Here is a 14310-nt window from a genome sequence, read left to right as displayed (position 1 = left end):
ACAATGCGGTCTCCTCTACATTGGGGAGACCAAATGCAGATTGGGCGACCGCTTTGCGGAACACCTCCGTTCAGTCCGCAAGGGTGACCCTGAGCTTCCGGTCGCCTGTCATTTTAATTCACCGCTTCACTCATTTTATCTTTCCTGCCTCTTTCAAAAGCACAGTATGTTCCTTCAATGCCCTCCTGTCTCTGCACCTGCTTAATATTGGTTACATATCCAGCCTTTTCCAGTTCTGACGAAGGGTCCCAGACCTGAAACGTTAACTCTGTTTCTCTCTCTCCGCGGATGCTGCCTGGCCTGCTGAGTTTTTCCAGCATTTTCTGTTGTTATTTGTATTTCTTTTATGTGTACTTATACAAGCATACTGCACACCTGCTAGTGGCACTATTGAGCTTCTAGAAGACACCATTCTGAACAGTACCAAAGCAGTGTTGGTGGTATTACAATGCTAGTACACAGCAATGCAAAACCATTATTTTCTTAATCGGATTTCTCAGATAAATTTGGAATCACTAAAACACGTAAACTACTACATGGTGTGTGGGGACCTGCAGTATGCAATAATAACTGGTATTGCTATTTAAGAAGATTTGCTGATATTTTTCCAGGAATGTTACCCAAGTAAGAACATAAGGTATGAATGAGTAAAGGCCATTGAGCCTATAGTGCAAAGCAAATTTGAATCGAAAGAGCAGGTTGTGGCTAAAATAATTAAGATTCATTGTAGCTTCCAGAAGTCATGTACTGTGGGAGTACCTACACCACACGGACTGTAAAGGTTCAAGATGGCAGCTCACCACCACCTTCTCAAGGGCAATTAGGGATGGGCAATAAATGCTGGCCTTGCCAGTGACACCCACATCCCATTAATGAATTAAAAAAAGGTATTTTTATTGTATCCAAAGTTAACTCCTGGAATATTGGAAAATGTCACTTACTGAAAAATATTGCTCTGCCTCAAGCTGGTCCTGGAGCTCTCGCATTTGACCCTCATTTCCTCGATACTGCCTTAAGAAATTGAAAAGGGGCATTATCAGACTGTGCTGTAGCGAACTTTAAATTAAAGCTACATTATGTGACAAGCATATCTAGCAGCAATGTTATTAGACACACAACAACTCCTAATGCTAATAGAACAATGGGTGATCTTTAAGGAGGAGATGTTTCAGGTACAGGCTAGGTACATTCCAACAAAAGGGAAAGGTAGGGGAACCAAAACCAGAGCTCCTTGGATGACGAGGGAGATAGGGAATATGATGAAATAAAAGAGGGTGTATGGTTTATGTCAGGTGAATTCTTCAAGTGAGAACCAGGCCAAATACAATAAGTTGAGAGGGGAAGTGAAGAGGAAAATAAGACTGGCAAAGAGAGAATGTGAGAATAGAATGGCAGTTAACATAAAAGGGAACCCAAAAATCTTCTACCAGCATGTAAATAGTAAACGGGTAGTAAGGGGGGGGGGGGGGGCCTATTAGGGACAAAGAAGGTGGAGGGCAAGGCTAGAATACTCAATGAGTACTTTGTATCGGTGTTTACTAAAGAAAAGGATGCTGACAAAATATCGGCAGAAGCGGAGATGGTAGAGGTAATGGATGGGGTGAAAATTGATTGGCAGGATGTATTGGAAAGGCTGGATATGCTTAGAGTGGATAAGTCGCCTGGTCCGGATGGCTTGCATCTCAGGCTGCTAAGGGAAATGGGGGTGGAGAAAGCAGAAGGGCTTGCCATAATCTTCCAATCTTCCCTAGATACGGGAGGTTGGGGGGGGGGGGGGGGCGGTGCCAGAGGATTGGAAAATGGCAAATGTGGCACCCTTGTTCAAGAAAGGGTGCAAGGACAATCCTAGTAACTATAGGCTAGTCAGTTTAACATCAGTGGTAGGTAAAGTTTTAGAAACAATAATCAGGGAAAAAATTAACAGGCACTTGGAGAGCTTTAAGTTAATTAAGGAGAGCCAGCACGGATTTGTAAAAGGCAGATCGTGTTTGACTAATCTAATTGAATTTTTTGATGAGGTAACAGAGAAGGTTGTTGAAGGGAATGCAGTGGATGTTGTCTATATGGATTTTAAGAAAGCGTTTGACAAAGTACCACATAAAGGCTGGTTAACAAAATTGAGGCTCATGGAATAGGAGGGTCAGTGTCAGCTTGGATAAGAAATTGGCTTAAGGACAGAAAACAGCGAGTTGTGGTAAATGGTTGTTTTTCAGACTGGAGGATGGTAGACAGTGGTGTTCCCCAAGGGTCAGTGCTAGGACCATGGCTTTTAATGACCTGGATATTGGAATACAGAGTAGAATTTCAAAATTTGCCGATGATACCAAACTTGGAGGTGTGGCAAACTGAGGATGATACCAATCGACTGCAACAGGACATAGATAGGCTAGCAGATGGAATTTAATAGAGAAGTGTGAGGTGATGCATTTTGGCAGAAGGGATAGGGAGAGGCAATATACACTTAATAGCACGGTTCTAAAGAGTGTGCAGGGACAGAGGGTTCATGTGCATAGACCTTTGAAGGTGGCAGGACATATTGAGAGAGTAGTTAGCAAAGCATATGGGATCTTGGGCTTCATAAATAGAGGTATTGAGTACAAAAGCAGAGAAGTTATGCTGAACCTTTATAAAGCTCTGGTTAGGCCACAACTAGAGTATTGCATCCAGTGCTGGTCACCACACTTTAGGAAGGTTGTGAAGGTCCTTGAGAGGGTGCAGAGGAGATTTACCAGAATGGTTCCAGGCATGAGGGATTTTAGCTACAAAGTAAGGTTGGAGAAGCTGGAGTTGTTCTCCTTGGAGCAAAGGAGGTTGAGGGGTGATTTAATAGAGGTGTACAAGATTATGACAGGTTTGGATAAGGTAGACAGAGAAAGGCTGTTCCCATTAGCTGATGGTACAAGGACTAGGGGACACAGATTTAAGGTCTTGGGCAAGAGTATGTGAGGAAGAACTTTTTTACACAGTGAGTGGTAATGACCTGGAACTCGCTGCTGACGAGAGCGGTGGAAGTGGAGACGATCAATGATTTGAAAAGGAAATTTGATAGGCACTTGAAGGAAATAAACTTGCAGGGCTACCATGATGGAGCAGGGAAATGGAACTGACTGGATTGCTCTACAGGGAGCTGGCATGGACTCGATGGGCCGAATGGCCTCCTTTTGTGCTGTAATAACTCTATGACTATTAGTATAACAAATTCTGGCACTAGAATAAACGACTTAAATCTGGTCTTTTTTCTTTTCAATCAGGTGTCTAACATGCATGGACACCCATCATTGCCTTTTAAGAATCTCTAAATCAAGCTACTAATAAAACCACATCCACCTATAGGGTTTCTGTTTGTCCAATATGCAGTTCAAACTCTCTCGCCGTAGGGACACATTCCACTAACCCAAGTCAAGTGCAGGTTAACAGAGCATAGGGTTACATGTGGAGTTTAGCCAGGTAAAACCAGCTTGCCAGAGCTGCCTCTAACTGATTATCCAGCTAGGATCACTTTAGCAATTGTGACATTAGCTTGCATTGATATTTGAGGTAAGTGGGAAGAATCCCAGCTCCCAGTGACAGATCTACTCCTCCAGGTACCAGATATGAGCCGAGATGGCCGGTCCATCAACAGGACTCTGGAGTACTGCGGATTTGCCCGATTCAGCTATCGGATTACCGAGGCTGCCACAGACTTGGTTTCAAGCCTCCATTGCCAGGCACATCATCTTGTAGCCACCTCTGCTATAATGAGATTTGAATTATCTCCATCCTCTCCCTACTTCCCACTCCCACCCAAGGAGGAAAGTGACTAATACAAAAGCAAAATACCGCGGATGCTGCAAATCTGAAATAAACAGAAAATGCTGGAAATACTCAGCAGGTCAGGCAGCATTTGTGGACAGAACAACAGAGTTAATGTTTCAGGCCGATGACCGTTCGTCAGAACTGGAAAAAGTTAGAGATGTAACAGATTTTAAGAAAGTGCAGAGGCAGGAAACGGGGGGGAGGGGAGGAAAGAACAAAAGGGAAGGTTTGTGATAGAGTGGAACTTGCTTAAAATCTATTACATCTCTAACTTTTTCCAGTTCTGACGAAAGGTCATCAACCTGAAATGTTAACTCTGTTTCTTTCTCTACAGATGCTGCCTGACCTGCTGAGTATTCCCAGCATTTTCTGTTTCTAGTTCCCCGAGATTAATTATTTAAAATAACAGTTGCTTAAAACGTCCATTGCTTCATGGATAGAGGATGCATTTTCCCTGACCGACTACCTCGTCACTACATTTTATAATATGTTATGTGTGCAAAAAAAAATTAGTGCATAGTGTAGATTTAGAGGCAGCCGTTTCAATTTACTTTAATTTTAATCTGTACTCATAGCTACAGGGAGAGAAAAACTGACTCGGCATCAGCCAATAACTGGTATAATGTCACGTAAGCAAGATGTTCAACAATATTAGTACACAATCTATATACTCCCAAAAGTAAGCACTACTGGGAATAGTGGATAGTTTGCAGCATAGACTTCTTTTGACCTACCTACATGATGATGAAATTGCTGCCACTACAGCTTTAATTAACCTGTTTAAATTCACCAGATGTTTTCTAAAAGACAGATATCTTTCTTATCTTCTGTCTCTTATTGGTCCCTAAGTTGGTCATGCCCCATTGCGGCTGAGAGCAGGGGTGATTGGTTTTGTTCCCTAGGCCATTGCCAATGCAGGTCTTAGCCAGCAACCATGAGGCAGACAACAGTGGCTCTGAGGGAAACCCTATCTGATTTTCCCTTGCCAGGATAATGCCCACCACTTCCCAGAGCAGTGCAGCTGAGATTGGGAACTTCGCAAAGAAAGGACTTAAACCTGCAACTCTCTGCTTCCTAATGCTACTCACCATAAAATTTAACAAAAGAATCAAACGACTGATCTGTGACAGATCACTTGGGCTGGGAGGGGCTGTAGGCAGCACCACAAACAGGACAGGCATTTTATGGCAAAGAGTAAGGAAAAATTGGAAGAATGATTCAATTGGGAACTGTCTCATGTATCCCATCATGGAAATGATACATAGGTTGGGAACTACTGTGACAACTTTTGACCACACACTTTTAGGAGACAATACATAATAAAGCTATTCTGCATTTTTTTTTTTTTTAAAAACAGGATGAGAAATTAAGAATGGCCATTAATGGAAGATGAAACATATTCACAAGTAATTCAAATTAATATAACAAGTTTTAATGTTGGATAGAATTTGCAACCAAGGTCATGATACGGTGGTGGATACAGATTCAATAGTAGCCTTCAAAAGGGAATTGGATAAATACTTGAAGGAGAAAATATTGCAGGGATATGGGGATAGAACTGGATTGCTCTTCGAAAGAGCCGGCGCAGGCTCAATGCGCCCAACGGCCTCCTTCTGTGCTGTATTATTCTACGAAAGGTAAAAGGTTTATCTGAAAATGATGTAGTTTAAAGTGTTTATTACTGAGATAATATTTTTTTCTATACCTTAGTATTTAAAATGATCTGTAACAAAATCTATATGTTAGTGCACGATGGAGTTTTGATAATGTATTTTTGCAAGTGGCATTATTTTTTTCTTTGCCAATGCTTCCTGGAACATTCCCAATCTGAGGTGTGCAAGAATCTCTAATATGACCCAACTTCAGGTTTTTATTCCCTGTAAAGCACCTGACCTCCACTCCACAAATCCCTAAGTCTGTCTTTCTTTTAATGCAATGAGACAATTAGCTCATTGTAATGTGAATCTTTGGTGCATAACTACCACACTACAAGTGTACTTCAAAATGCTGTCCCATCACATGATTAAACATTTTAATCATAAAATGTTATCAGTAATTTTTGAAATCACATGCAATATTAGTCCAATTTCTGGTTAATTATCACTGAATAGCGCTTGAAATCTGCAATTTAGCATGCACTACAAAATAACTTTCCCTAATAATTTTACACTAAGCATTTTACTAAGATTAATATAGAGTTTCCCATTACAGCACATTTAAAATAGATTTTACACAATGCTAATATCCCAAGAAGAAATAAATACTTTGAGAGTTGCGCCAGCTGGAATTCTAGCGACCGCTTGGATTCCAGCAATGAATTGATCTCTTGTTTCAACTGCTTCTCTGAACCTTTAAGGTTGTCAGCTTCCAATGACTGTGCCTTTAGCTCACTCTTTGTCATTGCCCGTTTATTCATCTCTTGCTCCAGCTGCAGTGCCAGATTCTTCACCTGTGTAATCAAGAACATTGATCATCATTTCATTTAAATTATCTCAATTTAAGAAGGAAATAAATTAACTGCATTTATAAAGTGCCTCATCACATCTGTCAGGATGCCCAAAAGAGCTTCACATTCATGAATTTAATTTTTGAAGTGCAATTACTGTCATACAGGTAAAAATGACAGCCAATGAGACAGGAACTGACTGAAGGCTTGATGATTCCCACGTGAAGAAGGCAAATCATCCCAAGTTACTCGCACATTCTTCCTGACTATCTTTTGAAGGTTTGCATTGGCAGAGGCCTGGGAGCAAGTCGTCTGCCCTCTTGGCCAAAGGTAGTGTGTGACCTGGACCGAGATGCTGAGTTTAGTTCTAGTTAAAAGCCAAGTGAAAATGGTTTACAAAGATTTAAAAAAATGATGGGCATACACTGCAGCATCAGAAAAGCAAAAATATACATCAACATTTCAGTTACTGAAACTCCGTTAAGAGCCTTGGATGAAACGTTTTTGCTTGGAATGTTAACCAATCTGCTTGCTTTTCAGATGCAATGTACATCTAGCATCGGAAATTTTTTTCCTTTTTATAAAAATAATATAGCAATGTTTTGGGCAGGGGGGCCTACCTGCGGCCAGGGCGGCACGAATTAATGGGGTGGTGCCGGGCAGCCATTTTTGTTGCTGGCCGCCTGCCAGCACCTGCCCCCGTCCTTCTGCGCAGCCCCCCCCGCGGGGTGCCGGCTGTACTCCGTGAGCCCGGCGCTTCTGTCGGCACTCCGATCCCTGGTGGCCCAGCTGGGCCCCAGGTCGCGCTGCGCTAGGCACCCCCCCTTTAATAAGGGGAGGAAGGCCTGCAGTACCGCGGCGCGACATAGCGCTGTGAGCGCCCCAAAGGGGGAGTGACCCAATTTTTCCCCCCACCACTTTAGGCTTATAAGGCACACCTTCTGTTACACATTCCAAAATTTTATTTGCTTTCTTCACCCACAAACACTGAACCAAAGGTTTTAACGAGCTATCCACCAAAACCCCAAGATCTCTTCTGCTTCAAACACGTCTCCTTTTAACATGTATTCCATAATCTCGCTTCCTATACTTAATTTCATGAATTGATATTTATCTGTGTTGAAGTCCACTTGATATGTCTCTGCCCGTTAATCTAGCTTGTTCAAAGCCCTCTAGACTTTTGCACATTGATAAGCACCATTGGGCACTGTATTCAAATTGGTGCCATCCACAAATTTAGTCACTTTGGACAATATTCCATCCTTCAAGTAATTTCTAAAAATTATAGACAACAGCAGCCCCAATACCAACCCGTGTTACTCCACTGGTAACCATTTCCCACTCTGACACATCCCCATGCCACCACCATGCTTTACTGTCGACCTATCAGCCATGTTTCAATTCAGCCTAATACTTTGCCATCTATCCAGTAGACACGCACCTTGTGAATTATTCTGTTACATGGGACAATGTCAAATAAGTTTCTGAAATCCAGATATATATAGGCCTGGAGCTTCTGCTCGGTTCACCTGAAAGTGGCGAAACCAGCACAAAAGATTGCGGAATTTTAAGCGCAAATTTCAATCAGCACAAATAGAATTTCCACAATCTTTTGCGCTAGTTTAAAAAAAATTTGCATTAGAAGCTGGCCCCACCCACAAAACTGGCCACGCCCCAGATCGAATTAGTCACCATTGGGAGTTTCTTCAAATTTCGCTCGTTTGCGGGCCTTTGAGGAGGCTCTAAAAATTAAGCTGGAATTTTTAGCCTCAAGGTCACCAATAGGCAAGTTTTAAAAGCTTTTGTATATATATTTAAAATTTACTAAGGAACTGACTACTGTATCCCAATATAACTAGCAAATGGTTCTGTATTTTTTTTTTTTTTTTTTAAAGTCATTTTCAGTTATTTAAAATCGGGTTACTCGCAGGTGGTGGACTAGACACTGATTAAAATGTTTATTTTTCGTGATAAACCCATTTTCAGCTGTATTAATCAAACTACACCAAGTTACCACTCAAATATATCAAGGAATAGCTTGAAGGCAAAAACATTTTTTTAAAGTTCTAAAGCACTGCTCGATTGCGCTGGTTCATGGCCGATTTTTGCTTTCGGCGATATGCAAATGAGTTTGAGCGGAAACCTAAAAAAATCTTCTCAAAACTAGTGTAATTTTGGGCACAATTTGCGTCCGGATCGCCGATTGTGCCCAAAGTGGAAACTCTACCCCATAATATTTACTGCTTCACTCTTATCCGCCATATCGGTGTAGAAATCCAGTAAACCGATCAGACACAACCTGCCCTTGCTGACTCTCTAATCAGATCCTGTACTTCAGATGATTTTTGCTGTCAAAGTTTAAAACACTTTCCACACAATCAAGGTAAGATCAAGAGGTATATCATTTGAAGGTAAATCCCACTGTCGTGTTTTTTTTTAAAAAAGGCACTGACTACTTTCCAATTCATTGGGATGTTATCTGATACCAGTGAACTTTGAAAGATAGTGGTGAAGAGATCTATAATCTCCTAATCCAACTCCACCAGCAGCCTTGGATGGACATTCTCAGAGCGTGGAACCTTGTTTACCTTTAGTTTCCTAAACCTTTCTATTATACCTTCCCTTGTGATACTGAGGGTTTCAAGTTTGCACTCTCCTTTATAACTCTCAAAACTCAGGCAACTCTTCCACCTCCCTTTCAAATGCTAAAAGAGTTATAAAACAGTGGTTTAGCGCTACAAAATGATTGCTTAAAAACAAATTTCAAACAATATGTATGTTGTATATCAAAGCTGATAACATATTACAAGCTCTCGTGAAAATTACCTTCATAGTTTACTCAGGACTGAGTCTCTCTGCAATTATATAAAAAGTACTCAATGTATATTTACCTTAATGTTGCTTTTCCTACTACATCTACTGTTAGATTCATATGTTAAGATAAATATTAAAACTCTAAAAATATCAAAAAATGGTTATAAACCTTGGTTTACATCCTCTCACCTCATCCTCCAATCGCTCATTCTGCTTACTGAGCTGCTCCACTTTTTGTTGGAACTGCTTTAAGTCAACATCCAACATAGACCGCTTTTTTTCCACTTCCATCACCTGATTCTCTGCTCTCTGTCTGGACATCCTCTCCTCTCTCAGCTTGTTATCCATTTCTGAACAACAACAAATGAGTTTAAAAATACATCGACATTTTAGGACAATACAAATGTTAAATTGACTATTTTAAATCATAGACTTGTAGCGGTACCACCGGGTGTCCCTTACTTATGTTACATAATTCCCTTTAACTTACCTATGTATGTACAAAGTTTACCTGTACGGGGCGTTGCCCCTTTAAGGACGCGAGCCGGCCGGCTCGGCATTCCGCTCCCGCGACGGCCGCCGGCCCAGTTCGGCCTCCCGTTCCCGACTTCGGCCGGCTGCAGTGCCGGGTAAACACGATGACGTCACGACGCAAGTCACGTGACGCCCCAAGCGCGGGAAACGCGATGACGTCACGACGTAAACGCGATGACGTCATCGCACAAACCTCCGGACTGCCTAGTCAGTCCTCGTGGCATCCCCACTGGGGTAAGACCTGTTCCAAGGTTCTCCTGCATTGATCTTTGTTGGTTTCTGTACTTCGTCAAATCCTTCATTAAAAACCTATTGGATTGTTTCCCCTGAGTCGACCTCAGTGATTTGGTTAGGAATACACACCTATTCCTTCAGACTTATGATATTGAGATGCCAGAAATAATACAAATATAGAACATGCATCTAATCAATAAAACAACCAAATGAAGTTTCAGGAAATCTCAACTGCTAGTAAAATCATTATAGCGGAGACGTTGTACAGGAAGTCATAAAAAAGACAGTTGAAACTAGAAACAGTTGTTCTTTTCAGACCGGGTCAAATCTTTTTCACCCACTTCCCAGTTTGTACTGAATCCTCAGTAACTTCACATCTTGTGTGCATTAAAAAAAAATGCAAATCCACCATGATTAACCTGTTCCTTCATCATTCATTCACTAGAAAACATCTTTCTGGAATCCTTCAGAACAGCAGCCAGCAAAGTTGCTGATGGATATGTTTACTGCCCAATTTTTACACTTCGAATGATCATTCTAAATTACCATTAAAAAAAAAACTCAGATTGGATGAGGCAAGCAGTATATCTCTTAAACAATGGGTTTTCATCATGGGTATATTTATCCTCAGTATACTTGTATCTATGTCAGGGCAGAGGCAAAGCCACCATCCATGTAACCACTTATTCCTTAATAAGAGGAAAAGTCTGATGTGGCACACACACATATTTACAAAAATGTTAATCTCAACATATGTGCTGATATGCATAAGGCTAGCCCCAGAATTTATGCCGAGGTCGTTGAATCCACTTGCATCAAAAATAATCCTAGCAAATACTAACCGCTCATGGCCACAGATCTTGCTTCTTCTATGGACTCATACTCATCTACCAATCGTGCTTTAGTTACTTTGTGCTCCGTAATCTCTTGATCCAGTCGCTGCTGTAACATTTTTTGTTTGTAATTTGAGTCTATTTCCAGGTTATTCTTTTCCTACGTGGAATGGAAGCACAGAATGACTATATACAGTGAACGTAAGAGACCGAGCAAACAATGATACCACATCTTACTTGGTGGAATTGAAGACGACAAGAAAAGGTTTCCACAATTGTCCACAAGGAATTACCAATCTCAGCTGTACTGCAGTGGGAAGTGCCGAGTAAAGACAAATAGGATAGAAACAATTTCCGCTGGTTGGGGAGTCTAGGGCCAGGGGGCATAGTCTAAAAATTAGAGCCAGACCTTTCAGGAGTGAAATTAGGATATACATCTACACACAAAGGGTGGTAGAAGTTTGGAACTCTCTTCCGCAAACAACAATTGATTTTAGATCAATTGTTAATTTTAAATCTGAGATTGATAGATTGTTAACCACAGGTATTAAGGGAATTTGGGCCAAAGGCGGGTATATGGAGTTAGGTCGCAGATCAGCCATAATCTCACCGATTGGCAGAACAGTCTCGAGGGGCTAAACGGCCTACTCCTGTTCCAATGTTCCTAGATGCCTTCTCACATGTAGATGCAATCATTTATGGCTTCTATTATGTACCTCCTTGTGGCAGTTAGAGGGCTACCTGCTCTCCCGCATAGCAATGAATGATGCAAGATACAGAAGGGTAAAGGGAATAAATATAAATTTGACTAATGTCATTTTCTTTAAACAAGCTCATGTGGAAAAGTTCATTTTACAAGTTATATTTGTCCTTCTCAATATTTAACCTCTTAGCTTCTATACAGATGGCAGTTGTAAGCTGTCCATCTATTATGCTGTGAATTTAATTGTCAGACACCACTGTACTTTTGAAAAGAGTAGAAGAAAATGGAATTGCTGAAGCATGAAGGAAAACAAATGATATTATTTCCACATAACCTTCCCAGATATTATCCCAAAAGCAAAATACTGCATAAGAACGCAAGAATAGGAGCAGGAGTAGGCCATTCGGCCCCTCGAGCCTGCTCTGCCATTCAGTAAGATCATGGCTGATCTGATCTTGGCCTCAACTCCACTGTACCTCAAATATCTGTCTATCTCTACCATGAATATATTCACTGACTCAGCCTCCACAGCGCTCTGGGGTAAAGAATTCCAAAGATTCACGACCCTCAGAAGAAATTCTTCCTCATCTTCGTCTTAAATAGGCAACCCCTTATCCAGAAAATATGCCCCCTAGTTCTAGATTCCCCCACAAGGGGAATCATCCTCTCAGCATCTACCGTGTCAAGCCCCCTCAGAATCATAAATGTTTCAATAAGATCACCTCTCATTCTTCTAAACGCCAATGAGTATAGGCCCAACCTTTCCTCATAAGACAACCCCTTCAACTCAGGAATCAACCTCGTGAACCTTCTCTGAACTGCCTCCAATGCAAGTATATCCCTCCTTAAATAAGGAGACCAAAACTGTCGCAGTACTCCAGGTGTGGTCTCACCAATGCCCTGTACAGTTGTAGCAAGACTTCCCGCTTTTATACTTCATCCCCCTTGCAATAAAGGCCAACATTCCATTTGCCTTCCGAATTACTTGCTGTACCTGCATGCTAACTTTTTGTGTTTCATGTACGAGAACACCCAGATCCTTCTGTACTGCAGCATTCTGTAGACTCTCTCCATTTAAATAATATTTTGCTTTTCTATTCTTCCTACCAAATTTTTGCCCACTCACTTAACCTATCTATATCCCTTTGCAGACTCTTTGTGCCCTCCTCACAACTTGCTTTCCCACCTATCTTTGTATCGTCAGCAAATTTGGCTACAGTACACTCGGTCCCTTCATCCAAGTCATTAAAATAGATTGTAAATAGTTGAGGCCCCAACACGGATCCCTGTGGCACCCCACTAGTTACATTCTGCCAACCTGAAAATGACCCATTTATCCCAACTCTCTGTTTTCTGTCAGTTAGCCAATCCTCTATCCATGCTAATATATTACCCGTTAGATCCGTGTGTTAATGGAGACACGGAATGCAGGAGTTGATTTAACAAGTGTTTACTGAACAAAGTCTGGAGGTGAACTAACTACACAAGACACTACACAGGCTTATATACCCGAGTGGTCACTACTGGTACTACAGTATACAGGGGCTTCAAAAACATAGTTCCTCTTAAAGGTACATGCACTACAATTCCTCCCCTTTTAGATAAATAGTACATAACATTTTAAGTAATCATTAAATAACATTTTTACAAGAACAATAATCTACACATTTGCTGAACTTAATCAATTACAAATTCAGTCTCTCTGGAGGCTTCCTGACTCGGTCCTGATAACGCCTCGGTGGTGTAGTAGGTTCTTTTGGCAAGGTCGATTCGGCTTCCATGCCAGCGTCAGGTTCATCTGGTTCCAGTATCACCGGATCGGAGGTAGATACTATGGGTATCTCTGCTTCATCACTAGGCGTATAGAGTTGTGGTGTAGGTTGTCCTTTTTCGGATGACTCTATGATCTGGTCAGCATGGCGCCTTATTATGCTTTCTCCAATGTCCACGGTATACATCAGCGGTCCTAGTCGTGTGCAAATAGTTCCAGGCTGCCATTTCTCGGTACTGTAGTCCCGGGCCATAACTGGTTGACCTATCTGGAAGGTTCTAGTTGGCCTTTCATTCATGCTTTGAAATTGCCGGTTCTCTACGTCCCTTCTGACGTTTGGCTTGACCAAATCCAGCCGGCATCTTAGTCTTCTATTCAAAAACATCATGGCAGGGGTTTGGTTTGTAACCACGTGTTGCATTCCTGTACGCAAACAAGAAGTTATCTACCTTATGTTGTAGATTTATGTCTTCATTACCCATGGCCTTTATGGCCTTCTTGAAGGTCTGGACAAACCTTTCAGCCAATCCATTGGTGGCAGGATGGTATGGGGCGGATGTGTAGTGCTTAACCCCATTGTTTTTGAAGAACTTCCTGAATTCTTCGGATACAAATTGCGGTCCATTATCAGAACAGATCTGTTCAGGCACCCATTCCTGGCGAATATGGTCCTTAATACTGTGATGGTTTTTCCCGTGGTGGTGGAGGACATCTTTATTACCTCCGGCCACTTGGAGTGTGCATCCACCACGATTAAGAACATTGAGTCCATAAATGGACCAGCAAAGTCGATATGTACCCTTTGCCATGGAGATGAGGGCCACTCCCATGGATGTAGAGGGGCTTGTGGTGGGGCGTTTTGGACCTTCTGGCATCCTAGACAGCTCTTGGTCATTTCTTCGATGTCTCCATCGATACCTGGCCACCACACAAACGCTCTGGCTAAGTTCTTCATTTTCACTCCACCCAGATACCCCTCGTGAAGCTCCTTTAGCACTTTATCCTGGAGTTTGGGTGGAATCACCACTCTGGATCCACACATCAAGGTTCCTCGGCACACTGACAGCTGTTCTCTTCTTTGCGAGAATGCTGGCAACAGTGGTTCGCCATGTGCTGGCCATCCCTTCACCGTTAAATCATAGACTCGTGAGAGAGTCGGGTCATTTCTCGTTTCCTTTTC

General features: G+C 41.9%; 1 protein-coding gene across 3 annotated transcripts in view; it reads right to left on the bottom strand.

Annotated features, from left to right (window-relative positions):
• rock1 (Rho-associated, coiled-coil containing protein kinase 1) overlaps positions 1–14310 on the bottom strand; it is a 245316-nt gene that overhangs the window by 55041 nt on the left and 175965 nt on the right. For all 3 annotated transcript variants that reach the window (XM_085992815.1, XM_085992816.1, XM_085992813.1), the window contains exons 18-21: positions 10666–10816; positions 9245–9405; positions 6060–6244; positions 942–1011 (exon numbers count right to left, since the gene is read on the bottom strand). In XM_085992815.1, coding sequence (XP_085848941.1) covers positions 942–1011; positions 6060–6244; positions 9245–9405; positions 10666–10816 — 567 coding nt within the window. The remainder of the gene's footprint in view (positions 1–941; positions 1012–6059; positions 6245–9244; positions 9406–10665; positions 10817–14310) is intronic.

The sequence above is a fragment of the Somniosus microcephalus genome, chromosome 7, assembly GCF_052327205.1.
Source record: "Somniosus microcephalus isolate GS21.2 chromosome 7, FLI_Smic_1.0, whole genome shotgun sequence".
In the NCBI taxonomy this organism is placed as follows: Eukaryota; Metazoa; Chordata; class Chondrichthyes; order Squaliformes; family Somniosidae; genus Somniosus; species Somniosus microcephalus.
The sequence above is the reverse complement of the archived record's forward strand: the minus strand, read 5'-3'. Positions and strand labels throughout refer to the sequence as shown.